Here is a 27,783-nt window from a genome sequence, read left to right as displayed (position 1 = left end):
GAGAGAAATTGAAACGTTTAATGACGTGTCACTTTTATAGCCCTTTAAAAATGTGCACGAGAATACAAAGGAACTACTAACCTGTGTCAAGGGAACCAGGTTCCCTGACTTAGTTTTATAAATGTGAGCCTTATCCTTTTACTAAGATGCAATGTCATTATCTACTTATTTGCTCTGTAGCTTCCATGCGTGTCTACCTGTAAAAGTATAGAGATGAGTTAGAACTTGCAGAAATTACTTTTTAGCTGTTTTTACCTGTTCATTCTTTCATAGCCAATTATTGAGGGACCTTGTGCTCAGTTTATTTTTATAAACCCCAATGCCAATCGATTATTTTCAAAGTGCTCTCTGCTCAGTGCTTTGGTGAAGATATCTGCTACTTGTTCTTCTGTTTTGCAAAAATTAATGCAGATAAGACCCTTTTCAATATTGTCTCTGAAAAAATAATGTCACACATCAATGTGCTTTGTTCTCTTATACTGAACCGGGTTCTTTGCCATGTTGAGAGAACTGGTATTATCACATAATAATGGCACACAATCAAAAAATAGACCAAAGTCCTCCAGTTGCTGCTTGATCCACAACAGTTGAGCACAGCAAGAGGCAGCTGCCACATACTCAGCTTTTGTAGTTGAAAGAGCTACAATTTTTTTTTCTTTGTACCCCATGAAATCAAACATGATCCTAGAAAATGTTCCATGACAAATGTACTTTTTTAATCCACCAGATAACTAGCATAATCAGAATCAACATACCCAATTAAGTCAAAATTTCCCCCTAAAGGATAATAGAGAACCAGGTCCTACGTTCCTTTAAGATACCTTAGAATCCTCTTGGCAGCTTTAAGATGAGATTCCTTTGAACTGGATTGAAATCTAAGCACATAATCCCACACTGAATACAATATCAGGTCTACTAGCTGTGAGATACAAGAGTGAACCAATGATGCCTTTATACATGGTTTCGTTCACAGGAGAACCAGGTTCATCCAAGTCCAGACAGGTGGCAGTGGAAATAGGAGTATCAATGGTTTTTGAACTTTCCATCTCAAATCTTTTCAGGAGCTCTTTAATGTACTTCTACTGGCTTATCATTATTCCCTTTAACTTGCAACCCTAATAAAAAATTCAATTCCCACCATTATGCTCATTTCAAACTCGCATCCCATAAGCTTTGCAAACTCCTCACACAAGGAGTCATTTGTTGCACCAACAATGATATCGTCAACACAAACTTACACAATGAGTAGGTTCCTTCCCCGTTTCTTCAGAAATAGGGTGTTGTCAATTTTTCCTCTTGTAAAGCCATTTTTAAGAAGAAACTTGGACAACCTTTCATACCATGCACGAGGGGCCTGCTTCAGTCCATATAATGCCTTGTCAAGTTTGAATACATGCCCAAGATGCTCATGACACTCAAACCTATGTAGTTGTTTGACGAAAACTTCTTCCTTTAAATATCCATTCATAAATGCACTTTTGACATCCATTTGGAACAATTTGAATTCCATATGATATGCAAAAGCAATGAGAATTCTGATGGCTTCCATACTAGCAACTGGAGCAAAAGTTTCATCATAGTCGATTCCATCTTTTTGATTGTAGCCTTGAACCACTAACCTGGACTTGTTCCTTGTTGTATTCCCAAATTCATCAAGCTTGTTTCTGAACACCCACCTGGTTCTATAACCATTCTATCTGAGGGTCGAGGGACCAGGTGCCATACACAGTTCCTCTCAAATTGATGATGTTCATCTTGTATAGCAGTAATCCAGTCAGCATCTTTCAATGCTTCCTTGATATTTTTAGGGCCAATTTGAGAAAGGAAAGCTGAGAAGGCAAACTCGTTTCTTGTCTTTGATCTGGTTTGAATTCCTGAATCAAGAGGAGTGATCACATTTTGGAGAAGATGTGAACTTTTATGCTTCTAGTTAGACACCTGAATCTCATTGTGGGAAGATCCAAGTTCCAGAGAATGGGATCCATTATTGGCATCTATGAATGGGTGAGTACCACTTCTCTACTCAGCATCAGGATTTCTTGCACGACATCAACAACTCTATCCCCGGCTTCAGTTGTTGTGATGGAAGAACCAGGTTCTTATGCATCAGGTGGGGGTTCTATTGTATTTTCTTCATTGAATTCCTTGACTTCTCTAGGAACCTTCGACTGCTCTCTGTCTTGATCAATCTTATCATGTGAATTTTTCCCACATAGGTGGTATGATTCATCAAAGATTACGTGTATGCTTTCTTCTACAAATTGAGTCTTTTTGTTGTAGACCTTGTATTCTTTGCTTTGTGAGGAATATCCAAGAAAGATTCTTTCGTCACTTTTGGCATCAAATTTTCCCAAAGCTTCCTTACCATTATTGAGAACGAAGCATTTGCATCTAAACGTTCTTAGGTGAGTTAGCTTGGGCTTCCTTCCACTAAGCAATTCATATAAAATTTTGTTCAGGAGGGACCTGATCATGCCCCTGTTCACCAAGTAGCAAGCAATGTTTACTGCCTCTGCCCAGAAGCCTTTTTCTATGCCATTGTCAATTAGCATAGTTCTTGCCATGTCTTCAAGAGTTTTATTTTTCCTCTCCACAACACCATTTTGTTGGGGGTGTTGTGGGAGCTAAAAAATTATGACTTATTCTATTTTCAGCACAGAATTCATAGAATTTTGTATTGTCGAACTCTGTGCCATGATCAGACCTTATACTTACAACATTATGGCTTATTTTCACTTGAATATGCTTCAAAAATGCAACAAAAACTGGAAAGGTTTCATCATTGGTTCTGAGAAACAAGGTCCATGTGAATCTGGAGTAGTCGTCAACTATGACAAAGATGTACTTCTTTCCTCCTCTACTGGGCACCCTCATGGGTCCACATAGATCCATTTGGAGGACATCAATTGGCCTTGAGATGCTTACTTCATTCTTGGGCTTAAAAGAGGACCTGACTTGCTTTCCTCTTACACAAGCATCACACACCTTGTGACCTTTGAACTTTGACTTGGGCAGCCCACAGACCCGTTCCTTCTTGACCAACTTGTTCAACAATGAAAAGCTTGTATGTCCAAATATTCTGTGCCACAGCTCAGCATCATCATCAACAACACTCAGACTTGTAAGATTCCCATTGTGCAAGGACTCAAAATCAGTAACATAGATATTTTTGTATCTTTTTGCCAACAGAACCACTTCACCAGTCACGAGATTTGTGGTTGTGCAGGTTTTTGATAAAAAATACACTTTGTTTCCTTTGTCGTAGATTTGAGAGACACTCAGTAGGCTATATTTCAATCCATTCACATAGTACATATTCTCAATTGAGTGAGTGAGCGTCTTTCCAATTCTTCCTACTCCTAGAATGTATCCCTTTTTGCAATTGCCAAAGGACACACTCCCTCCTTGCAGGGCTTTGAGTGAAAGGAAATCATCGATACTTCCAGTCATATACTTAGAACATCCACTATCCATATACCATTTTTGGCTGCTTCCTTTCACTATTCTTTGCACAAGAAAATCAAAGATTAGACTTAGGAACCCAAATAAGTTTGGGTCCCTTGTAGTGAGGAAAATGACGAATTAAACTTCTTTTTGTCCAAGAAGGCAGTACACATTTTTTAATGGAGGAACCAAGTTCCTTAGTAGTAGTTACCTTTTCAACAAAAACCTTATTTTTCTGTTGGAACTGGATTCTAGCCTTACAGTTTTTTGTAAAGTGTCTAGTGTTGCCACAGTGAGTGCAAAGCCAGTTATCAGGGACAGTAACATACTTGCTATGTTGATTGTAGTGAGTCTTTTTCTTTTGAAACCCGACTCCTTGCCTGTTCCCACCATTGTTGGTATACATGGCAGTGATTGTATCATAGGAACATGTCCATTTAGAGATTTTTCTAGGTCATTTTTAACTCTGTCTAGATCTTCCTGAAGTTGTCTGTTTCTTTCCAGTTCAGCACATAGACTAGATTTCACAGATTTGATTTCATTTTCAAGCTTAACGTATGCCTCACTTGCAACTTCCTTTTCCTTTTGGATATTCCCAGAATTATTTCCCTTCTTTAGTTCCTCTATTGTTTCTTTTAGATCCACAACAACTACCAACATGTCATCTCTCTCGTGTTCTACTTTTTCAATCCTTTCAGTGAGAACATCTTTTTCTTTCTTTAGAACCTCGATGGTTTCTTTTAGGTCAACCACTACAACTACCAGATCATCTCTCTCATGTTTTACCTCTCCTAGTTTCACAGTTAATGTATTTTTATCATTAATAAGACTATGATAAACATCAATTAAAATATTTGCCAAACAAATAAGCTTCTTCTGAGAGTAAGACTTCAAATTTCTTTGAACGTCTAGAAAGTTTACCTCATCATCATCATCGTCAGATTTTGCAATCAGGGAAAAGATAGAGTCATATTCAGCTGCTTCACTTTCAACTGTCATCGTGGAGGTGTCACCTTGTTCATCATCTTCTCCAGATTCGCTCGAAGAATCTTCCCATGCAGCAAGAACTTGTTTCACAACATTGTCAGCGACATCTTTTCTCTTGTATCTTTTGTCAGGAACCGGGTTCCTCTTGACTGCTTTGTATGTGTTGTGCTTGTATTGGTCTTGCTTGAGGAGAGGACAATCCTTGATAAAGTGTCCTGGCTTATCACATTTATGACACAAGTCATAACCTCTTGGCTTGCTGGAGCTGCCCCTTTTTGGAATGCCTCTATTCCTGCGAACTATTTTCTAAAATAGCATCGTCAAGTAGGCCATGTCAGCATCCTCACCACTTGAGTCATTATTGTCTGCTTTGAGGAGCAGGTTCTTCTATTTTTTGGGCTCTCTTCTTTCATGGTCCTTCTTCTTCTTCACTTCATAAGTCTTCAGATTTCCAATGAGTTCATTAATGGTCAATCTTTGCAGATCCTTTGCCTCCGTGATAGCATTTACTTTGCTTTCCCAGGAACTAGGTAATACACTGAGTATTTACTTGACAAGTTTGTTCCTTGGAATGATCTCTCCTAGAGAGTGGAGCTCGTTGATGATAGAGGTGAATCGAGTGTGCATGTCCTGAATGGACTCATCATCCTTCATCCTGAAGAGTTCATACTCAGTGGTGAGCATGTCAATCTTTGACTGCTTGACTTAAGTTGTTCCTTCATGTACTATTTGGAGAGCTTCCCAGATCTCCTTGGCAGATTGACTGGCAGAGATTCTGTTATACTCGTCTGGTCCAATACCACAGACGAGAATCTTTTTTGCTCAAAAGTTCTTCTTAATGGCTTTTCGGTTAGCATCTTTGTACTCCTTCCTTGTCTTTTGAACTATCAATGCTGGCTCGCTAACAGTTTTCTTGGGGATGAAGGATCCATCGCAGATAACATCCAAGAGTTCTGAATCTTCAGCCATGATAAAATCATGCATCCTTGTCTTCCACCATCCGTAGTACCGTCCATTGAATCTTAGTGGTCTGAAGGTTGATTGACCTTCTTCAAAGTTTGGTGGAGCAGCCATTTGGATCCTTTCTAGGTGTTAGCCTGATAGAAATAATATGCTCTGATACCAATTGATGGAAACTTAGGGTCCACCAAATTATATAGAGAACCTGGTTCTCTATCAGTTCCCACAGAACACACACAATAAGAGATAAGTAAGTGGCATAATAGAGTTTTACGTGGAAAACTTCCAACTCACGGGATTAAAAATCACGACCTACACTCGTAGGATTTCAACTTCACTAACCGAGCAACTTTAAAATACAACCTATTGTAACCTAGAAATTAAACTCTTAATCGCTCACTCACTTGTAATAACTCTATTACAAGCCTGTTTGTAATAACTCTATTACAAAGCTCACAACTCGACTAACTCTAGCCAAAATACAAACACAAGGTTTATGGTTTTACAAATAGTTTCCTACACAATTCTTCTAGCTAAGCTAAGTAGGAATTAAAGGTAGTTCATTCTAACAAAAGTAAAACACAACTTAGGACATATTGATAACACAGGGCTGGAAACTGATCCTTCGTTCCGTTGTTCTTTGTTCTTGAAGCCTGGAAGTCACTTGCAAGATGGCAACACACTTGAGAGAAAATTTAATCAATTTTTCGGATGTGCTAGTGTATGTTTTTCCTTTGCTTCATGTTAATAATATCCAAGTGATGTCACTTGGATGATGCAAATAAATATCTGGTACAAGGCATTCCCAATAAAGTGACTGATGCACTGTTTGTACTGTTGCGTGTGTGTAGAGGAATAATTGTAGCGACTTTACAACTGTGAGAAATTGACTGGTACAGTCAACAAGGGAACTGATGTCCATTTGTTCCCTCTATCGTCTCTTTGACTCTAGTTGTTGGAACTTGTGCTCGTCTTGAGATTTGTTGTGCTTTGGCACCTTGAGGATGTGTAACAGGTTCCGATCTGATTCTTATCATAAAATTTATTAGAACATCAAAATATAAAGAGGCACATAACTTATCAGTCTTTTTTATACTACGTAATCATGATGCAAAATATTTTTTGTGGTTGACCTAGCCTTTCTTTTTTCGCGCTTTAGTCCTTGGGAACGATTCAAATTAAATTTGGGTCAATCACATTATATGTTTGTAGTTTTCTGTGGTAGTATTTGAATATTATTCAACTCCGAGAAGGATGATATCTTCTGAGGTTAAAGATCTAGTTAACTTTATTAATTAAAAGATCTAAGACTTATGATGTAAATTACAAACAAACTAGTAGCACTAGTAGTTATGACCAAACTTGACCATACATAAATAATTGAAATCCCATTATCGTCATAATAAAATTAGAATCTAATGCAACGAGGAAGTGTGCAAGAAATATCTAGCAAATACAATAATTAGTAGTTACCTATAACTAGTGCTGGCAAAATGAGCCCATATTTTGTCGACTCGCCCAATCCGCCCATATTTTAGTGGGTTGAATGAGTGATATTTAAGTTGGATAAAATTTGGGCTTCAACCCATATCAACCCGTAGAAATATGGGTTAGCCCAGTGAATTATTTTACAACTTTGCTCACTCAAAATACATGATATAATTTTTTAAACTCAAAATGCTATAAAGGTATTCCAACTCCTCTTCCTTCGTATGTTTCTTCTCACTATAGTTGACTATGTGAGTATTTTTTTTCTTTCTTTTCTCCTTCTAAACATTGTAAGTACTGTTTACTACTCCATCCGTTTTAATTTATGTAAATCCATTTGACTGGGTACAGAGTTTAATAAAAGAGAGAATACTTTTGAACTTGTAGTGTAAAATGAAGCACATATTTTTTTGTGGCTATAAATCATTGTATAACGGTAAATTATTTCCAAATAAGAAAAATGGCCATTCTTTTTTGCACGGACTAAAAAGAAAATAGGTTCACATAAATTGAAATGGAGAGAGTATTATTTAGTGTCCTTATTTTTTCTAGATGCATACTTGAATACCAAAAATAGTTTAAGAAGTAGAAGCAAATTTGTATAGTTTTTCATTTGTTCTTGAAGAGTACATGTTAAGAAATAACAACAACAACATACCCAATATTATCCCATATCGTGGGGTCTGGGAAGGGTAGTGTGTACGCAGACCTTACCCCTACCTTATGAGGATAGAGAGGCTGTCTCCAATAGATTCTTGACTCAAGAAAGTATAAGCACTACATTAATAAAAATATAGACAAGAAGGGACAGTATCAAAAAGCTATATAAAAGCAGAATAAAAATAACAAAACAGTAAGGTGATCAACAATGAAAGAAAACAACGGTTAGTCATAAAAACCTAGTACCAACAGAAAGCGAGACTGCGTGCTAATACTACTGTTATAAACACTCTAGACTACCTACTCTACTACCTTAATCATCGATCTCCATACCTTCCTATCAAGGGTCATGTCCTCGGTTAGCTGAAGCTGCGCCGTGTCTTGCCTAATCACCTCTCCCCACCTTTTCTTTGGCCTGCCTCTACATCTTTGTAGGCCCTCCAATGTCAACCTCTCACACCTCCTCACCGGGGCGTCTGTGCTCCTCATCCTCGCATGATCAAACCACCTAAGTCGCACTTCCCGCATATTGTCCACAATAGGGGCCACACCTACCTTGTCGCGAATAACATCATTTCTGAACCTATTTAACCTGGCGTACCCGCACATCTATCTCAACATCCTCATCTCTGCTACCTTCATCTTCTGGACATGAGCGATCTTGACTGACCAGCACTCAGCCCCATATAATATCGTTAGTCTGACCACCACTCTGTAGAACTTACCCTTAAGTTTCGATGGCACCTTCTTGTCACACAAAACACCCGAAGCGAGTCTCCATTTCATCCATCCCGTCCCAATACGATGGGTGACATCTTCATAATCTCCCCATCCCCCTGGATAATAGACCCAAGGTACTTAAAACTCCCTCTCATAGGGATAACCTGCGAGTCCAACCTCACCTCCCCTTCCCCTCCTTGAGTCTCTCCACTGAACTTACACTCTAAGTATTTTGTCTTGGTCCTGCTCAACTTGAAAGTTTTAGATTCCAGGGTCTGCCTTCATATATCTAATTGCGTATTCACCTCGTCTCACATCTCATCAATCAATACAATATCATCTGCAAATAGCACGCACCACTGCACCTCCCATTGGATGTGGCGCGTCAGTACGTCCATCACCAGAGCAAACAAAAAGGGGTTGAGTGCCGACCCCTGATGCAACCCCATCATAATCGAAAAATAGTCCGAGTCTCTACCCACCGTCCTCACTCGGGTCTTTACTTCATCATACATATCCTTAATCAACCTAACGTAGGCAACCGATACAACTCTAGCCTCCAAACATCTCCACAAAACCTCCCTCGAAACTTTATCGTACTCCTTTTCTAAGTCGATGAACACCATATGCAAGTCCTTCTTTCTCTCCCTATATTGCTCAATCAATCTCCTAACAAGGTGGATGGCTTCTGTAGTCGAACGCTCCAGCTTAAACCGGAACTGGTTCTTGGAAATAGACATACTCCTCCTCACTCTTAGCTCTACCACTCTCTCCCACACTTTCATAGTATGGCTAAGCAGCTTGATACCCCGATAGTTATTGTAATTTTTGATATCACCCTTGTTCTTGTATACAAGAACTATCGTGCTCCACCTCTACTCTTCGGGCATCTTCTTCGTTCTAAAAATGACATTAAATAACCTAGTGAGCCACTTCAAGCCTGCCTTGCCCGCACTCTTCCAAAACTGCACCAGAATTTCATCCGGCCCGGTCGCTTTGCCCCTGCTCATCTTACGCAAAGCCCCCTCGACTTTATCAACTATAATCCGCCTACAATACCCAAAGTCACAACGACTCCCTGAGAGTTCCAAATCACCCAGTACAATGCTCATGTCCTACTCCTCGTTCAAGAGACTATGGAAGTAGGTCTGCCATCCTTCGACGGATAAGCCCCTCATCCAACAAAACTCTACCTTCTTTGTCCTTGATGCACTTCACTTGATCCAAGTCGCGAACCTTCCTATCTCGCGCCTTGGCTAACCTGAAGAACCTCTTATCCCCAACTCGGCCCTCGAGTTCCTCATACAAACGACTAAAAGCTGCAGTTTTGGCCGCCGTGACTGCTAGCTTTGCCTCTTTCTTAGCCAACTTATAAGAAAGAGAATGTTTTTTCCCACTTGTAATACATCACTTTCGATAAAGAGGTATTCAAGGGTACATTAAGGGTATGCTTGGTATGTAGGAAAATATTTTTCCAAAAATATTGTCCAATTTTTTCATGTTAGGTTAGCTTAAATTGTTTTAGAAAATATTTTCTTCAAGAACTCAACCCGCCCATTTGACACCCAAGCTGTTTTTGACCTGTATGAAATATGGGCGGGTTGACCCAACCCATTTTTGCTAAACGCCCAAATCCGACCAAACCAACCCATTTGCCACTACTATCTATAACTAGTTAAACTAGAGTACTCATTTAAAAGTACATTAATAATGTTTAATTTTATTTCAGCATTAGTATTTTTAACTTAATTACTAAAACTAATAGTTTGAGAATTGAGGGATGAGAACTTATCTTTTGTTTTCACATTATATGTGTGAAAAGCTAAGAAGATTAACATCTAAGCAAGTTTGTTTTATAGTTTGCGATGGGGAGAAAAAAGTACTCGTCATTTAGGCGATTTTAGATGTATAAAATATTAAATTAAGTTAATAATAATAAAGGTATCTTAAATGAAAGTAAGAGTATTAAGGAATTCGAATTTCACTATATATATAAATCATGAGCAGTAATAAAAAAAACAGTACAGTACATTGAATAAGAAATATCAGTGTTAAAAAATTACAACAATTGTGATAGCCTCAATAACAGTATTTCAAAATGTGGTAGTGCGCAGTATTGGGCCGGAGACATTCAAAATGATAGGGCAGCCCAAACAGCAAGCCCACTTAGAACAATCGGCAACTCGAGAATTGAAATTGTAGCAGAAGTATCATCAGCAACTGGACCCTGTGAAGTCTCCGGCGATAAACTCGCCGGCGCCGACATTGGTTCGCTACCGGTAGAAGGAAACATTCCCGGTGATTCGGATGGAGTTGCTGAACTTGAAGGAATGCTTGAGGATTTCGCCGGAACCTCAGCTACCGCCGGCGAATATGCCGGAGCAGTCACCGGAGTTGCTACTGGCGAAGGAGTCGCCATAGATGGAGTGAGTGCGGGCGAAATGGTAGTCGCTGGAGAAGTCGCCATTGGAGACTGAACCGGCGAAGTAGATGGACTGGATTTAGGAGTCGAGGACGAAGATACCGGAGACTTCGCGGGTGTAGAGGCCGGAGAAGAAACCGGGACGTGAGATTTTGCCGGCGGCGATTTAGAAGGAGAAGATATTGGGGCTTGAGAAGGTGCATTTGTAATTTGAGCCCCACCGGAATTTAATACGAAAAATAGAAGAACAGCAGTAGAAAATAATTTAGACATAGTGCGCAATAAAATGAGAAAGAACAGAATATCTGAATATTCCGATGGCCCGGAAATTAGCAGGAAATTAATAGATAAATCTTGAAGTTTTGGCTGATAATTAATGTGCGATGAACATGAAGGGAATGTTGGCACAGATATATAGGAAGTGAAACTAAACGTTGTGTTTATTAGAAATTAGAAAAGTTAAAAGTAAAGTGACCGTTGGTAGTCGCGGGCTCCCTTGCTACGGTCTGCATCTGGTATAATATAGCCGTTATTCTAAAGTATTTTACTGACTAGTCCTAGTCCTACTCCAAGTGAAACGTTTCCTACTTTTGACAAGTTCTCTTATCACTCAAAATGAGCTGCTCCTTCAATTTCATTTGTTTTAATTTGTCCACAGACACATAAAATTCTACTTGACTGTCCACAAGAAAAAAGATGAATGTTGAAACAGAAACGATTTAGCATGGAAGGAGTATGGTATTTTCAGCAGCGAAGGAGTTCATCTCGAATTGCCATGTACAAAGATTGGAACTTTTTCTCACCTACCTTTCTAGCGACATAAGCCCATCCAATCGAGAGGAGAAACTTTGAGATTTGCATTATATATTACTCTCTCTGGTCCATAATAAGTATTTTTTTGACCTTTTTTATGATCCAAAATAAGTGATTTTTTCAGATTTTAAGAATGAATTAAATTTTTTTTCCTTACATTGCCCTTGGAGTAAATAATATTGGAGTATGTGTTAGGAATGTTTATGTGAATAGATATTAAAGGTTAATGTGGTCAATTTCATTATTAATTAATGTTAAAATATGAATTTCTTAATATGTAAAAATATCCAAAAAAAAAAAAAAAACACTTATCGTGAAACGGAGTAACTTATATTGTTGATTCTCACTCTAGACTCATCAGAGGCGGATTAAGCCCCTTGCATAGTCTTTTAGCAGATGATTAGACAAGACATAAGGGTCAATGAAATGTTGGAAACCATCTCAAGTACCGTCAACCTATATATATTTGAATAAAACAGTGTGTTGTGTAACAAGGACGGTTCAAATCCAAACTGTAATCGTTAATCGAACCGTAAAATGGTGTATTAGATTATTGGTATCGGGTTATCGAGGTAATGTTTGATGAACAGATTGAAATTTTATAATTAATGATTTAACGATTTGAAGGCAGATTACTCAATTTTCTTATCAGATAAACCGTTAACTCGTTAATAATTTTTATATTTATACTTTTGCCCATATATATATATAAAGTAATATTTGAAACCAAAATTCCTAATTTCTCAATTCAAACACTAGGAGTAACAACCTGCAGCAGTCGTCTCTTGGCATAGAACATGTAAGGTTCAAAAACTTTTCTTCCTAGAATATTTAAATATTTGCTCAGCTAGTCATGTTTTATGGATTATCATGAAGTCCAAGACCTAGGTTAATGGAGCTAGAAAAAGATCAACATCATTGGCACTTGGCAGCGTCCTTAAAAGTACAACAACAATAACAATCCCAGTAAAATTCACTAATAAAGCACTACAGAAAATATGAGATAAGACAACATTTATTTGATGACACTTACAATAAATGTCGGTGAATAGTTAATTTATTGACATTTGTTAAAAAAATGTCACAAAAATACCGACGTTTAGGAAAAATGTCAGCAAACATTTTGACATTTTATTCAAATGTCACATTATTAGAAATACAACTATATTTAGTTAGCACCATTTGTAATAAATGTCAAAAAACATTATTTGCCAAGAAGAAAAAATAATTTCGGGAGACGATTAGTCTTACTTGGGCTTTCTTTTCTTTTTATAAAATTCCAAAAGAAAGTTAAAAATATTCAAACTCTATTTCCTTAAGAACTCTTCAAGTCTTAGGCCACAACCTCTAAAATCTCCATTATCAGTTTATCTCGACTTCTTTCGCTGGTTTTGATCCCAATAGGCGGGTAAGATTTTCCTTAATTTTAGATTTATAACTCAAACTTCTATGTCTTGTTTCTGGCAGCTTTTCGTTGTTATGTTCATAGCCCTAGATTTGCAATCTATAGGCTGGAGATTTCCTTTTTTAATCTTTGTTTCGTTGCAAAACCTAGAAGTGCCGCTAGCCGGAACTGAAATTTCCGCCATACCTGTTGTCGGAGTGGCGATTTCTGATCAGGTTCATCAACTCTAACTCGTTTTCTATAAGTTTGGCCTTTTCTTTTTCGAGATAAATGAGATTTGTGGTATTCTGATCAAAAGCATTGATTTTCTGTCTTTATTGTTTATTTCAATTTACTTTGTGTAGGTGAATTTCTTGCAAACATAGTTACAGTTACTACATATGAGATAAAATGGCCTTAATGTTGTTTTGCTACTTGCCCTTTCACTTAATCAATTAGTGATAGCCTTTTTTTCCCTTTTCAATTTCAGATCTTGGTTACACGTATTTTTGAAGGTTGTGAGATCAACTAATATGAAGGAATTTTGACATGGTAAAGGCATGGACTCAGAAAGACACATGGATAACGAAGCTTTGAAGTGCATTGGCGTTTTTGTAAATCTCAAGGGAACAATATCATTACGATCTTTTTGGGGTCAATGTTATGATTATTTGAATTGTATGTAGTGTATGAATCTTGAAAGTTTTGCAATGAATAAAAATATTTATGTTATTGTAAAGTCAATCACAGTTGATAGATTACTTTCTATAATACATAGAAAAATAAAAAGGGACTAATTTTTGGCATTTATGATAATTTCTCGATTTCTAATCTTTACCATATATATCAATAATGATTTCAATATTCAAATAATATCTCGAAAATTTATGACATTTCTATATATGTCGCAAATAAGATAAGTCAAGAGCTCAAATTATTGACATTTGATAGGCCCCATAAATAAATGTCGTTAGTTATTTACCGACATTTATTTAAATATCGCAAAATTTTCGACATTTAATGTAAATATAAAATAAATGTCAGTAAATAATTTTATGATATTTATGTGGCTTATAGCGACATTTATATAATGTCGTCGTATTATATATTTCTTGTAGTGGGGTTTGGGGAGGGTAGTGTGTACGTAGACCTTACCCCTGCCCTGAAGGAGTAGAGAGGCTGTTTCCGAAAGACCCTCGGCTCAAGAAAACAAAAAGACAAAAGGATAAAAGGAGACAATATTAGTATCACCACAACAATCATAGGAAAAATAGGAACACCATGAAATTCAGAAGAAAGATGCAAAGCAAAAGCGATAGCTAGTAAATAGGACCTGCACTGAAAAGTGAAATAGTAAGACACAACATTGCCACTAGCTATATTAGACAAAACTCCTACCTGGCTAGGCCCACAATGGTACGAAGTAAGGCAAAACTCAACTACCTCCTAACCTACAACCCTAATACTCGACCTCCACATTTTCCTATCAAGTGTCATGTCCTCGAAAATCTGGAGCCTCGCCATATCCTGCCTAATCACCTCTCTCCAATACTTCTTAGGCCGCCCTCTACCTCTTCTCGTGCCCTCCACAACCAGCCACTCACACCTCCGTACTGGAGTATCTAGGCTTCTCTTCTGAACATGTCCGAACCATCTAAGCCTCGCTTCCCGCATCTTGTCATCAATGGGATCCACGTGCACCTTCTCCCGAATATCATCATTCCTAATCTTATCTATCATAGTGTGCTCGCACATCCACCTTAACATCCTTATTTCTGCTACTTTCATCTTCTGGATATGTGAGTTCTTAACGGGCCAACACTCAGCCCCATACATCATGGCTGGTCTAACCACCACTTTATAGAACTTACCTTTGAGTATCGGTGGTACTCTCTTGTTATACAGGACTCTAGATGCTAATCTCCACTTCATCCATCCTACCCCAATACGATGTGTCATATCCTTATCGATCTCCCCTCCCCCCTGGATAACCGAACCAAGGTACTTGAAGCTGCCTCTACTCGGGATGACCTGTGATTCAAGCCTCACATCCACGACCACTTCCCCCGGCTCAACGCTGAACTTACACTCCAAGTATTCCGTCTTCGTCCTGCTCAGCTTGAAACCCTTAGACTCAAAAGCCTGTCTCCAAAGCTCCAGCCTCTCGTTAATACCGACTCGCGACTCATCAATCAGAACTATATCATCGGCGAATAGCATGCATCATGGCACTCCCCTTGAATATGGTGTGTTAACACGTCCATCACTAGCGCGAATAAGAACGGACTGAGTGCAGAACCTTGGTGTAACCCCATTACAATCGAAAAATGCTCCGAGTCGCCTCCTATTGTCCTAACTCGGGTCTTAGCCCCATCATACATGTCCTTAATCGCCATAATGTAGGGAACCGACACACCTTTTGCCTCCAGGCATCTCCAGAGAACTTCTCTAGGAACCTTGTCATACGCTTTCTCTAGGTCAATAAACACCATGTGCAGATCCTTCTTCCTCTCTCTATACAGTTCCACCAACCTCCTAACTAGGTGTATAGCTTCTGTAGTCGAACGACCCGGCATGAACCCGAACTGGTTGTTAGATACATACATTGTCATCTTCACCCTCACTTCAACCACCCTCTCCCACACTTTCATGATATGACTTAGTAATTTGATACCCCTATAATTGTTACAACTCTGGATATCACCTTTGTTCTTATACAATGGAACCACCGAACTCCACCTCCACTCATCCGGCATCCTCTTCGCCTTAAAAATAATATTAAACAACCTAGTCAACCACTCCAAACCTGCTCTTCCCACACACTTCCAAAATTCCACCGGAATCTCGTCTAGCGTCTTTAAGAGTGATCTTAAAAAATGAATGTCCAGTTGAATTTGTTGAAATTCACTACGGTTAAAAGTCTTAAGTCTGGACAAATTCTTCTCTATTTTTTTTATTGTCTATTTGATTTAGCCGATAACCCGCCCAATAATCGCTAATCTGATATCAATCTGCCTGATGTCTTATTGAATGGCTAGCAAATTACTATATTTATAAACCCATAACCGATAAACCGAACAGTTAAGCGTAAATATATATTAAGCACCCCTACGTGCAACGGAGGCTAGAAAAAGGTGACTCGAATTTTTATAGAAATTTTACAATAACTAGTGAACTTGTTGCGCTTCGCGTGATTAAAAAGATCTCATTATATTTATGAAATAATCTTTTTTTAATATTCAAATGATTAAAAAAATTAAAATATAGGTTCGAAGAACTAATTTCTGATATTAGCGTGTATTAATTCAAAATAGTTCTTCACTCAACTATTAGTCATATATAGATTTATTCCATCTACATTGGCAGATTAGAAATTTTGCCTGTGAAATGCGCTGAATGACAGTGTGTGAGGAAAGTGAAAAATAGTTATATGTAAGAAACCTTTTGGCATAGCTCTCATGAAATCATCTTTTCTGCAACAGTCATTTGGAAGGCAGCTCTGACAAATTCGAAATGAGATATACCAGTAAATCTAAACCCATTATTTGTTCTAATTTCCAACAACAAACACTCAAGAAAAAAATTGTGAAAGGATGGGGATAATTAGACACTTTGTTGGCCCAGAATAATTGAAACATTACTTGCTGTGAAGGTAAGTGTTGGATGCGCATATTTAAAACATGAATCTCTCTTGTACTTATCCTAACCTTGACCGTTGCAACTTTAATTTGCAACCATTAGTTTGCAATACTTGAAACCTTCTCATTAGAAACATTTCAAAAAAGGTAATACGTAACTACTAATAACGAGGAATGACATAAATAAAATATTTTTAGTTTTCTACAAATTTTTTAAACATGAAATAAGGAAAATTTTGAGAAAGAAGATAAATAAAAATGCTGGCTTTAGGGGACTGTCACATCATCTTTATCAATTCCAAAACTTTATATATTTATATGAATTATCTTAGTTTTTATTTGAAATAATAATATTTACTTATATAAACTTGTCTATGTGAGCATCAAACATGAAACAACATCATTAATACAACTCAATCAAAAGATGACGAGTGCCACAGATGGAAGGTCAATGTGAAAATCGTTTTTTATTTAATCTAAAAGTCGTTTAATTGTGATGAATCTTTTGAATTTACATACAATGTATTTATGTAGATTGCCTCAGTTTATATATTCAAAATATACATAACATTGCAGTATAAATCACAATTTCTGTGGTATTAGTGCTTGTTTTCACAACAGTGGGCGCTGGAGTTTTCTTTAACATCAGAAGGGTCGGGAGTCTGCACCATAATGGAGTCATTTTGGATCCATCGTGACACTAAGCACTGTTTGCGATTGTCTAGTAATAGTTGTTTCAAAAAATTAGATCAATTTAATACTTCTTAGTATAACATTATTTACCCTTAAAATGGGCAACAATTGAATTTATACGCGATTTTAATGATATGTGAACTAATTTAATACAAGTGATCAATAACGATAAATAAATGAATTGAAGACAGAATAAATAACCAAACCAGTAGTGATGTCAGATCTGAGCTCGGGTCTGAGCTTAGTAACTGTTCTGCCCTCGATTCGAAATCAAATACTTATGAAGAACTATGAGCAAAAATAAAAACTTTGAATAACTTTAGAAGAACAGAAAACAAGTGTATATTGTCTTGATATGCGTGTTACAGTGTGTCCATTGAATAAAAATCATCTCCTTTATATAGTAGGAGAGTTTCATCCCTAGTACAATTCTAAGAAAGGTAAAAATTCTCTTTTTCGTTAATCATTGATCTGTTGCCGATACGGGCCGAGATCCGCGCCGTGATATCCGGTTGAGCGCGGATATCACGATCCTTCGTTAGTCGTGTGCAACCATTTGATAATTCTCTTCCGAGGTCTTGGAACTTGAACCGGATCCGGGGGGCGTGGTCTCGATGGCTCCAATGGTAGGTGCTTCGTTTCCCCACCGGAAAATCGGGGTGCTCATTAGCCTCGGTTTTACCCGTATACAGATAGTCCCATCATTTCTCAGAGAGTAGGTTTGCCGAAACGATGGAAAACGACATATGTTCTTCGGTTCCTTCCTCCGTACGTTACAACCGAAACGACGAAGAAGTCAAAATGTCCCATCAGTCGTGTCATTCTGACTTCGAACACATGTCAACCATTGGCTGGTTGCCTCCGAATGTGAAGCATCGCGTGCCTCCCCTATAAAAGCTTCCACCCTTTGTTCTTTTTCCACTTTCCGATCAAGCTTCTACCTTCGAATTTTCTAGCTATCATCAATTTCTTTCAAACCTTCATATCTTCATCTTTTGATCTTCAAATCTTCATAGTTGCTCTTACCCAAATTTTCTTCAAATCTTCATACCCTGTTGTTCAGCCTTCAAACTTGTTCTTCCAAACCTTTATACTTTTTCTTCAAATTTTCAAATTTTACCAGATAGCAATGGCTAAAACTTTCAAATCAGTTCCCCAACAGACTGCCTCTTCATCTTCCCACCCCGCCACGAATGTCGAGGTAGCTACTTCAGAGACGGCTATTCCTGAGGTGGCTGCCTTCGGGGCATCTGTCCCCAAGCCTCCCATGAAATATTTTATACTCGGGGGTTGCTCAATCGCAGACGACTTCAAAGTCGAGAAACCCTTATCCAAACAGGACCGGGGTGAAGGAGCATTGAGGTACATATGCTCAGTTACCGAAGATGTCCTTCCTGTGGTCCGAGAGTACTATAAATGGGAAGGCAGGGACATAGTAGTCCCCGGGCTTAAGGATGATATTACCACCTACGTGGAGGGGTATTTAAGTGTTTACACTTACCCCTTCACACTGGGCCCGATAGACCCAATTATTTTAGATTTTTGCAAGAGATACGAGGTGAGCCTTTGGAAAATCCACTCGTCTCTATGGAGGATCGTGATCCTCCTCCGTTATTTTGTGAATAACACCGAGTCTCGTCGGTTCACCACAGACCACCTGCTCCGTTTATACAATCCCCGAAATTTTTGAGGGGGACTAATCAAGCTCACTCGCCGGGTCAGCAAGGCCCCTTTCTTGACTATTGACGAAGATCGAGACCGAGGCTGGCAGGAGTACTTCGTTCGGGTGAAGACTGAAGACTTGATCCCTCCCGAGTCCATGCCATTCCCCGAGAAGTGGAATGCATCTTGTAAGTGCAGTGTTTCCTTAATTGTCAATTTTTCTTCATTTTCTTTCTCATTATTCGTATTTGTGGTTGTGCAGCTGTTGCCCGGGTTCCAAATGTGGTCCCTCGGCTCAAGGAGGGGATCGAAGGCATCTACAAACAGTTGTCATACTTCGAGTGCTCATGGCGGAAGCTTTTGAAGGGCCGATGGGAGGCCCGTTGTCATGGTAAGGTTCTGCTTCGAATAGCTATTACCAGTTTTTTAACTAACATCATACTGACCTTTCTTATTTCTTTTATAGGTTTGCCTAAGACCACCGAGCTTAGGCCTTTGGAAGGGGACGAGGACGTATCCTTGTCCGTTGATCCCTCCATTACGGGATAGCCTGGGGCTGCCGCGGGGGTAAAGAAGTAGAGGAAAAGAAAATTTTCGGGCTCCCTGGGTCCCGAGGTGAGGCCAAAGAAGAGGGTGGCTTGTAAGCCCAAGAAGAGTACCAGCTCCCGGGTGCCAGATTCCGACTCGCTTCTCCGGCTCAGGGATGAGTCGGAAGAAGACGACATTTTTATCGCCCATAGATCGACCCCTCCCGGGAAACGCTCGGTAGCCGGGGGGAGATTCATGAGGCCGACCTCCCTCATACTCGAGATAACGATATGGAGACAGGGGATGGGACCCCTCGGGACCCCGGCTCCGCTCCGAAAGAAGCACCTGGTGTAATAGACATTATGGAGATGCCCTCCTATACCGAGTCTATGCTTGAGGAGGCCCAAGCAGGAAAAGAGAAGTCCAACCAAAGGGTTCATAGCATGGATAATACCCTTCATTCTTTCTTCGATGGTGTGGACTCGTCCACTTTGGAAGATTTTTTTGGGCTGGGTGACCTGGAAGTCTCGAAGAAGGATATATCTTCGGAAGTTGGCGGGCCGAGTTTGAGAGCCCAAAATTGATTAATCATTTTCCTGCTCCGAGTGTGGACCCTGCTCGCAAGAGAACGGTTATTCTTACTGTCCTGTAGGATGCCCAGGTTATATCTACTCCCGTGGGTGTAGCCAGCTACCTCCGATGCCTGGTGACCGAGGAGGACCAGGCAAAAATGAACGAAGTAGACGTGCCGTGTCTTTTCAATGAGGCGCAGCAAGCACTGAACCGGGTAAGGCATCATTACGTCTTCTTGTATTTTACTTAAGTTTTGATATTTCTCACGACCTTCATCATTTTGTATGCCTCAGTACTTCACCATGAGAGCTTCTTCTAGTACTGTGTTGAGGTCAATCAGTTCGAACTCGAACTCGAGCTCAAGGAGCAAGCTCAAAAGTAGGATATGTATGAGCTCCTCAGCGAGTAACAAGACAGGACCGTCAAGGACCTTCAGGCCGAGCTGGATAAGGCTCAGAAGGAAGCATCGACCCTGAGGAGGGACCATGCCGACTTGGTCGAAAAGGTAAAGGTCTTTGAAGTTAGAAACGAGGAACTAGTCGTAGTGGCTAGCAACAAAACCTCGCAGGTCCAATAGAAGATCGACCAACTTTGAAAGGAGATGAACGAGATCCAATCCATGGCCAATGGGTGGAAGAGAAAGATGGATTTGCTGGCTTGAGAAAAGGAAACCGCCCATGCAAAGCTGACATAGGTAGAGGTTCAACTTCAGGTGGCGAAGTAGATTTTACTTTCTGACAATTTCGAGTCTCTACTCTTTTAGCATCTTTTCATAATTTCTATTCTTGAAAATATTTCTAATGCCTTAGCATAGAATCAATTGTGGTAATAAGTCATTCATTTTTTGGAGGTCCGAACTGAGCCTGACTTCGATGCAACTTTATTTGCTCGAGACTTTAAAAACTCGATGTGACCGAAAGTTTTTTCGAGATGCTTAAGTGATTTCAGACGAAGCTTTTGTCGAGGGTAACTTTTTAGTAGGTTTTAAATTTTTATGAAGTCCTTATGTTCTGATTAAGAGCTTCGGACGTCTCCGGGCTATTTTTTAGGATGATCGTAGCCTTTTGTGTTTAGGCACTACCTAATAGGTTTTGTTCTCTCGGGATTTGGTAGCCCGAGTTGCCCGAACATTTTTCAGACGACAGTCCCTGAGTAGGGGTAGCCCTTGGGCTCAATAGTCCCCGAATAGGGGTAGTCCTTGGGCTCGATAGTTGCCGAATAGGGGTAGCCCATGGGCCCTTAAGATCTATGTTTTAAGAAGCAAGAATGCGTAATAGCAAGGTGGAAACTTTCTTTCATTTCTATGTGCAAAGTACATGATAAAAAGCGTGTAAAAGCTTGTATCACGGCTAAGTTGGCCTATGTGGGCACGGTTCACTTGACCGTTTGACCCTTACAATAAATCCTAACCATCGAGCCTAAGCTATTCAAGTACAAAATTTCCTTCTTTCCTTGCTAAGATCCTTAACCCGAGGGTGATGGCCACTAGTATTCGAGGTTGATCTTAAGAGGGCTCGGATACTGTTGATGCGCACATTGACTCCAATTTAACACCGGCCTTTGAATCTAAGTTAGCACGATTTACTATTGCCTCATTCAAACCTTGCCAAAAAATCCATTCGGGACAAAACCGGTTCAAAGGGAAAAGAGTGCAATGCGTGCTTTCGGACCTAATAGTCACATTCTCCCTTGGCGGTTACTTGTAAGTGTTAGTCTGATTCATAATATTATAAAAAAGTAAATGAGATCGTATACTTAGAAGTAGTACCGCTTTAAGTACATCATGTTCCAGTTGTTGGGTAGCTGTGCACCGTTTTCTGCTTCGAGTTTGTACGAGCCTTTGTCGGTAATTCCAACAACTCGATATGACCCTTCCAAATTCATTCCTAGCTTCCCCTCGTTTGGGTTCCGGGTGTGTAGTGTCACTTTCCTTAACACCAAGTCTCCGATCTTGAAGTGTCAGTAGATTGGCTCTTCGGTTGTAATATCTTTATATCCGTTGTTTCTGGGCGGTCAACCGGACTAGGCCGGCCTCACGTCTTTCATCTAATAGTTCCAGGCTCGTACACATGGCATCACTGTTCGATTATTCGGTCGCATATCGGAACCTAAGGCTCGGTTCTCCCACTTTGACTGGTATTAAAGCTTCGGCACCGTAAACCAACAAAAATAGGGTGGCCTCGATACTGGACTTCGAGGTCGTGCGATACGCTCATAGGACTTCGGGCAAGATTTCTTTCCACTTTCCTTTGGCATCGGTCAACCTCTTTTTTAGGTTTAGAAGTATGGTCTTGTTCGTTGATCCCGCCTGTTTGTTCCCACTAGGGTGATAAGGTGTTGATAAGATCTTTTTAATCTTGTGATGTTCAAAAATATTTTTTACTTTGTTGCCGATGAATTACTTCCCATTATCACACACGATCTCGGCCGGTATTCCAAATCAGCATATTTTGTGATCCCAAATGAAGTCAATGACTTCCTTTTCCCGGACTTTCTCTAATGCTTGAGCTTCGACCCATTTAGAAAAATAATCGGTCATAAACAGTATGAACTAAGCCTTACCAGGTGCCCACGGTAGGGGACCGATGATGTCCATTACCCATTTCATGAACGGCCATGGGAACAAGACCGAATGAAGTAGCTCTCCGGGTTGATAGATCATTGGTGTGTGTCTTTGATAGTTGTTGCATCTTCGTACAAAGTCCTTTGCTTCTTTCTCCATGTCGATCTAGTAATAGCCGGCTCTGATTAATTTCTGAACCAAAGATTCTGCCCCCGAATGGTTTCCGCAAGTGCCTTCGTGAACTTCTCTTAAGACATATTCGGTATCTTCTGGCCCCAAGCATATGGCGAGCGGGCCATCAAATGTTCTTCTGAACAGAGTCATTTCGGCCAGGCTAAACCCGGCCGCCTTCGTGGGCAGAGATCTCGATTCTTTAAGATTTGAGGGCAACTTCCCAGTCTTCAAATAATCTGTGTATTTGCTCCTCCAATCCCAAGTTAAACTTGTCAAGTTGACTTCGGCATGGCCTTCTTATACCATCGACTTCATGAGCTTTATGACTATTCCTGAACTGAATTCGTTGTCATCAACCAAAGATCCCAAGTTAGCTAGGGCATCGGCCTCGCTATTTTGATCTCGGGGCAGTGGTGCAGGGTCCATTCCTTGAAATGATGCAGCGTTACCTACAACTTGTCTAAGTACCTTCTCATTCGTTCCTCTTTTACTTCGAACATCCCATTGACTTGATTTACCACAAGGAGGGAATCACACTTAGCTTCGATCACATTGTCACCAAGTCTTTTAGCCAATTCTAGACCTGCAATCATGGCCTCATACTCGGCCTCGTTGTTAGTCAATTTCACAGTTCTAATAGATTGCCTAACTATGTTGCCTGTAGGTAGTTTCAGCACGATGCCAAGACCGGACCTCTTTGCATTCGAAGCACCATCCGTAAAGAGGGTCCAAACTCCCGAGGTAGTTAACAATATTTCCCTTTCGACTTTGGGTATTAAGGCCGGCGTAAAGTCGGCTACGAAGTCTGCCAAAATTTGTGATTTGATGGCGGTTCGGGGCCGATACTCAATATCGTACCCGCTAATTTTGAATTTCCATTTAACCAGTCATCCCGAGAGCTCGGGCTTGTGCATGATGTTCCTCAGTGGGTAAGAGGTCACGACACATATGAGGTGGCATTGAAAGTATGGTTTTAACTTTCTGGAGGCGCTCTCCTTGTTTCAGCCTCGCCCAGAGTTCTACTAACATAGTAAATACGAAATTTTGTATCTTCCTCTTCCGGGACTAAGACTCCACTTACTGCCACCTCGGATACCGCCAAGTAAAGGTACAGCTGCTCGTCCGCCTTCAGAGTATGGAGTAGGGGTGGACTCGAAAGTTACCATTTGAGTTCTTCCAAAGCTTGTTGGCATCCTGGGGTCCAAGAAAAATTCTTCTTCTTATTCAATAGCGAGAAGAACTGATGACTTTTGTCTGAGGACCTCGATATGAACCGGCCCAGGGTGGTTAGCCTCTGAACAGCCTTGACACTATCCATCACGGTGATGTCTTCTATAGCTTTGATTTTATCGTGATTGATCTCGATCCCTCGGTTGGACACTATGAACCCGAGGGATTTTTCGGATCCGACCCTGAATGCATATTTTTCCGGGTTCAGCTTCATATTGTATCTCTTTAATATATCGAAGGTTTCCTGTAGATGTTTCAAATGGTCCTCTACTCGTAGGATTTGACTAATATGTCATCAATATAAACCTCCATTGATTTTCCTATCTGTTCTTCGAACATCTGATTTACTAGGCATTGATAAGTAGCTCCGGCATTTTTTAACCTAAATGGAATTACATTATAATAGTAGGTGCCGAATTTAGTGATAAAAGAAGTCTTTTCTTCATCGCCCAGGTCTATCCGGATTTAGATGTACCCAGAATAGGCGTCGAGAAAGCTGAGTATCTCGTGCCCGACCGTTGCATTGATCATGCGATTGATGTTAGGCAAAGGAAAAGAGTCCTTAGGGCATACATTGTTCAGGTCTTTGTAATCTATGCATATTCTTAATTTATTCCCTTTTTAGGTACTACCACTACGTTAGCTAACTAGTTCGATAGTTAACTTCCTGAATGGAACCTATTTTAAGGAGTTTAGATACCTCGTCTTTGATGAATGCACGCTTGACTTCGGACTGAGGCCTCCTCTTTTGTTTAACCGGGTGGAACTTTGGATCCAAACTCAACTTATGAGTGATTGTATCCGACGGGATCCATGTCATATCAAGATGGGACCTAGAGAAACAATCTAGGTTAGCTATAAGTAATTCAATGAGTTTTTTCCTGAGCTCGGGAGTTAACCATGTGCCATGGTATACCTTCCGATCGGGTAAGTGTTCAATCAATATGACTTGCTCCAGCTCCTGAACCATTGATTTGGTGGCATCAGAATCATCAGTGGAGATGAACGACCTAGGGACTCCGTAATCATCATCCTCGCCTGCTCCCTGCTCCTCCGGTTTGGTTGGGGCCGGTATCAGTGTGTTTCTTCCTTCCTAATCGGCTCCGTGTTCTTTGATGTCGAGAGAACGGGCATCGGGATCACCTCGTCGACTGCGAACATTTCTTTTGCAGCCGGTTGTTCCCCGTAAACCATCTTGATTCCTCCCGGTGTGGAAAACTTCAGTGTCTGGTTCAATGTCGAGGGTACTGCCCTCATGTTGTGAATCCAAGGCCTTTCGAATAAGGCGTTATACCTCATGTCCCCTTCGATCACGTAGAATTTGGTATCCTGAATCATCCCAGCTGTATTTACTGGCTAAGTTATTTCTCCTTTTGTAATTTCGCATGCAATGTTAAATCCGTTCAACACCCGGACAGCTGACACTATTTGGTCTCGTAAACCCAACTGCTCTACTACTCTCGATCTAATAATGTTGGCCGAGCTACCTGAGTCAATCAACACATGTTTAACTAGAGATTTATTTATAAGTACAGATATTACCAGTGCGTCATTATGCGGTTATACAATGCCTTCGACGTCCTCATCATTGAACGAAATGGTTGCCTCTGGGATATAATCCCAGGTTCGCTTTTCCCTTATGATGGACACTTTAGTGCTCTTTATCATTGGTACCTAAGGGACATCGAACCCTCCAATGATTATGTTGATGACGTGTTGGGGTTTTTCCGGTTCAGTCTGTTTGTTGGCGTCCCTGTTTCTGAAGTGGTTTTTGGCTCGATCACTCAAAACTTCTCGCAGGTGTCCGTTATTAAATAACCGGGCAACTTCTTCTCTCAATTGTTGGAAGTCCTCGGTCCTGTAGCCATGAGTGCCATGATACTTTCACATCAGGTTAGGATCTCTCTGGGTAGGATCGGACTGCAATGGTCGAGGCAACTTGGTCTCTTTGATGCGCCCGATGGTAGATACGAGGCTGGATGCATCGACGTTGAAGTTATACTCTGATAATCTCGGAGCTTCCCTCCCCCCGAGCGGACTGTCGAAACCATTTTTGCTCATCAGGCCTCTACTATTGGGCCTCCGATCGCTTCTCCTTTCGTTCCTTGTAGGGTTGCTCCCGAACCCATTTCCCTTTCGATCTGCACTGTATGGTTGATACCGATATCGAGCCGGCCTTAATTCATGATCGAAGACCCTCTTAGGTCTGTCTTGTGGATTGTGTATTTGACATTTTTAAGTTAACCTGAAATTGAGACCTTAAAAAACAAGTATAAAATAGAGCGTATTATGGAGATATGTATTAAACTACTACTATTATCTTTAGTCCCACAGTGGGCACCAAACTTTTTACCCTTAGCAGTTTTAAGGATATGTGGACTAATTTAATACAAGTGATCAATAAAGTTAAATAAATTAATTAAACACAGAATAAATAACCAAACCAGTAGTGATGTCAGATCTGAGCTCGGGTCTGAGCTTAGTAACCGTTCTGCCCTCGATTCGAAGCCAAATACTTATGAAGAACTATGAGTAAAAATAAGAACTTTGAATAACTTTAGAAGCAGAGAAAACAAGTGTATATTGCCTTGATATGTGTGTTACACTGTGTCCATTGAATAAAAATCATCTCCTTTATATAGTAGAAGAGTTTCATCCCTAGTACAATTCTAAGAAAGGTAAAAATCTTCTTTTTCGCTAATCACTGATCTGCTGCCGATACGGGCCGAGATCCGCGACGTGATACCCGATTGAGCGCGGATATCATGACCCTTCGTTAGTCGTGTGCAACCTTTTGATAATGCTCTTCCGAGGTCTAGGAACTTGAACCGGATGCGGGGGGCGTGGTCTCGATGGCTCCAGCGGTAGGCACTTCGTTTTCCCCCACCGTGAAATTGGGGTGCTTATTAGCCTCAATTTTACCCGTATACAAATATATTAATGTATTATTTTCATAAAATATTCATGGAAAAATAATTAATTACACCAATCTAATACGCCTGTATGATATTAATGAATTATCTTCGTAGAGTATTCATGCCATATAGTACTATTTACTTAAGATCGTACTTTCAGAAGCAATTACAAATATGAATCGGAGAACATTTCAAACTAAAATATTGAAAATTATACAGTTCCTTCTTTAATGAAACAATAAATAGATACTCCTGGTGTCACGACCCAATTTCTACTATGGGCCGTGATGGCGCCCAACGTTACCACAAGGCAAGCCAACAGTGAATTAAAACACGTTATTACACTTTTAATAAGGTTTCAAGTAATTAAATTCTATTTAATAGGGAATTAAGGAGTGGAAAATTCAATAAATGAAACGAAGATAACTAAGTGACAATCATAGTAATATGAGTGCTCCAAAACCATAAAGCCTACTAGTGTGTGTGCCAAGACCTGATGTCACATATGTATGAGCAACTAGTAGAATATACAAAAGTCTAACTACTGTCCGAAATAAAATAGACAGAATATAAATACAAAAGAGAGACTCTACGGGCTGCAGAACGGCTCAGGAAGCAGCTCACCACTAAACCTCGGGATATCTGGGATGCGCGCCGGTAGGACTGCCAGATGCACCTGCCTCAGATACTACACGGTTAGTGCAGAAGTGTAGTGTGAGTACATAAACAACATGTACCCAGCAAGTATCAAGTCTAACCTCGAAGAAGTAGTAATGAGGGATCGACATCGATACTTACTATGGGCCAACAATAATAAATAAAGAAGTTCTAAATAAGCATGGGTTATGCATATAATTACAGTAATTCAACAACAACCAGGAAATAAACAATTCCTTTACACATGATAAATCCCAAATAACTTTCTGTCT

At 40.0% G+C, this 27,783-nt stretch overlaps 1 protein-coding gene across 1 annotated transcript; it reads right to left on the bottom strand.

Moving 5' to 3' along the window:
- Positions 1-2,099: 2,099 nt before the first annotated feature.
- Positions 2,100-5,115, bottom strand: LOC138895599 (uncharacterized). The gene is made up of 4 exons (XM_070180307.1): positions 4,982-5,115; positions 3,656-4,723; positions 2,716-3,505; positions 2,100-2,624 (listed from the first exon to the last, which is right to left on the bottom strand). The coding sequence occupies exons 1-4, from the start codon at positions 5,113-5,115 to the stop codon at positions 2,100-2,102; spliced, it is 2,517 nt and encodes an 838-aa protein (XP_070036408.1).
- Positions 5,116-27,783: the final 22,668 nt, after the last annotated feature.

This window comes from Nicotiana tomentosiformis, chromosome 7, assembly GCF_000390325.3.
Source record: "Nicotiana tomentosiformis chromosome 7, ASM39032v3, whole genome shotgun sequence".
Taxonomy (NCBI): Eukaryota; Viridiplantae; Streptophyta; class Magnoliopsida; order Solanales; family Solanaceae; genus Nicotiana; species Nicotiana tomentosiformis.
Note: the sequence above shows the minus strand (reverse complement) of the source record. Positions and strands in the feature narration are given on the sequence as shown.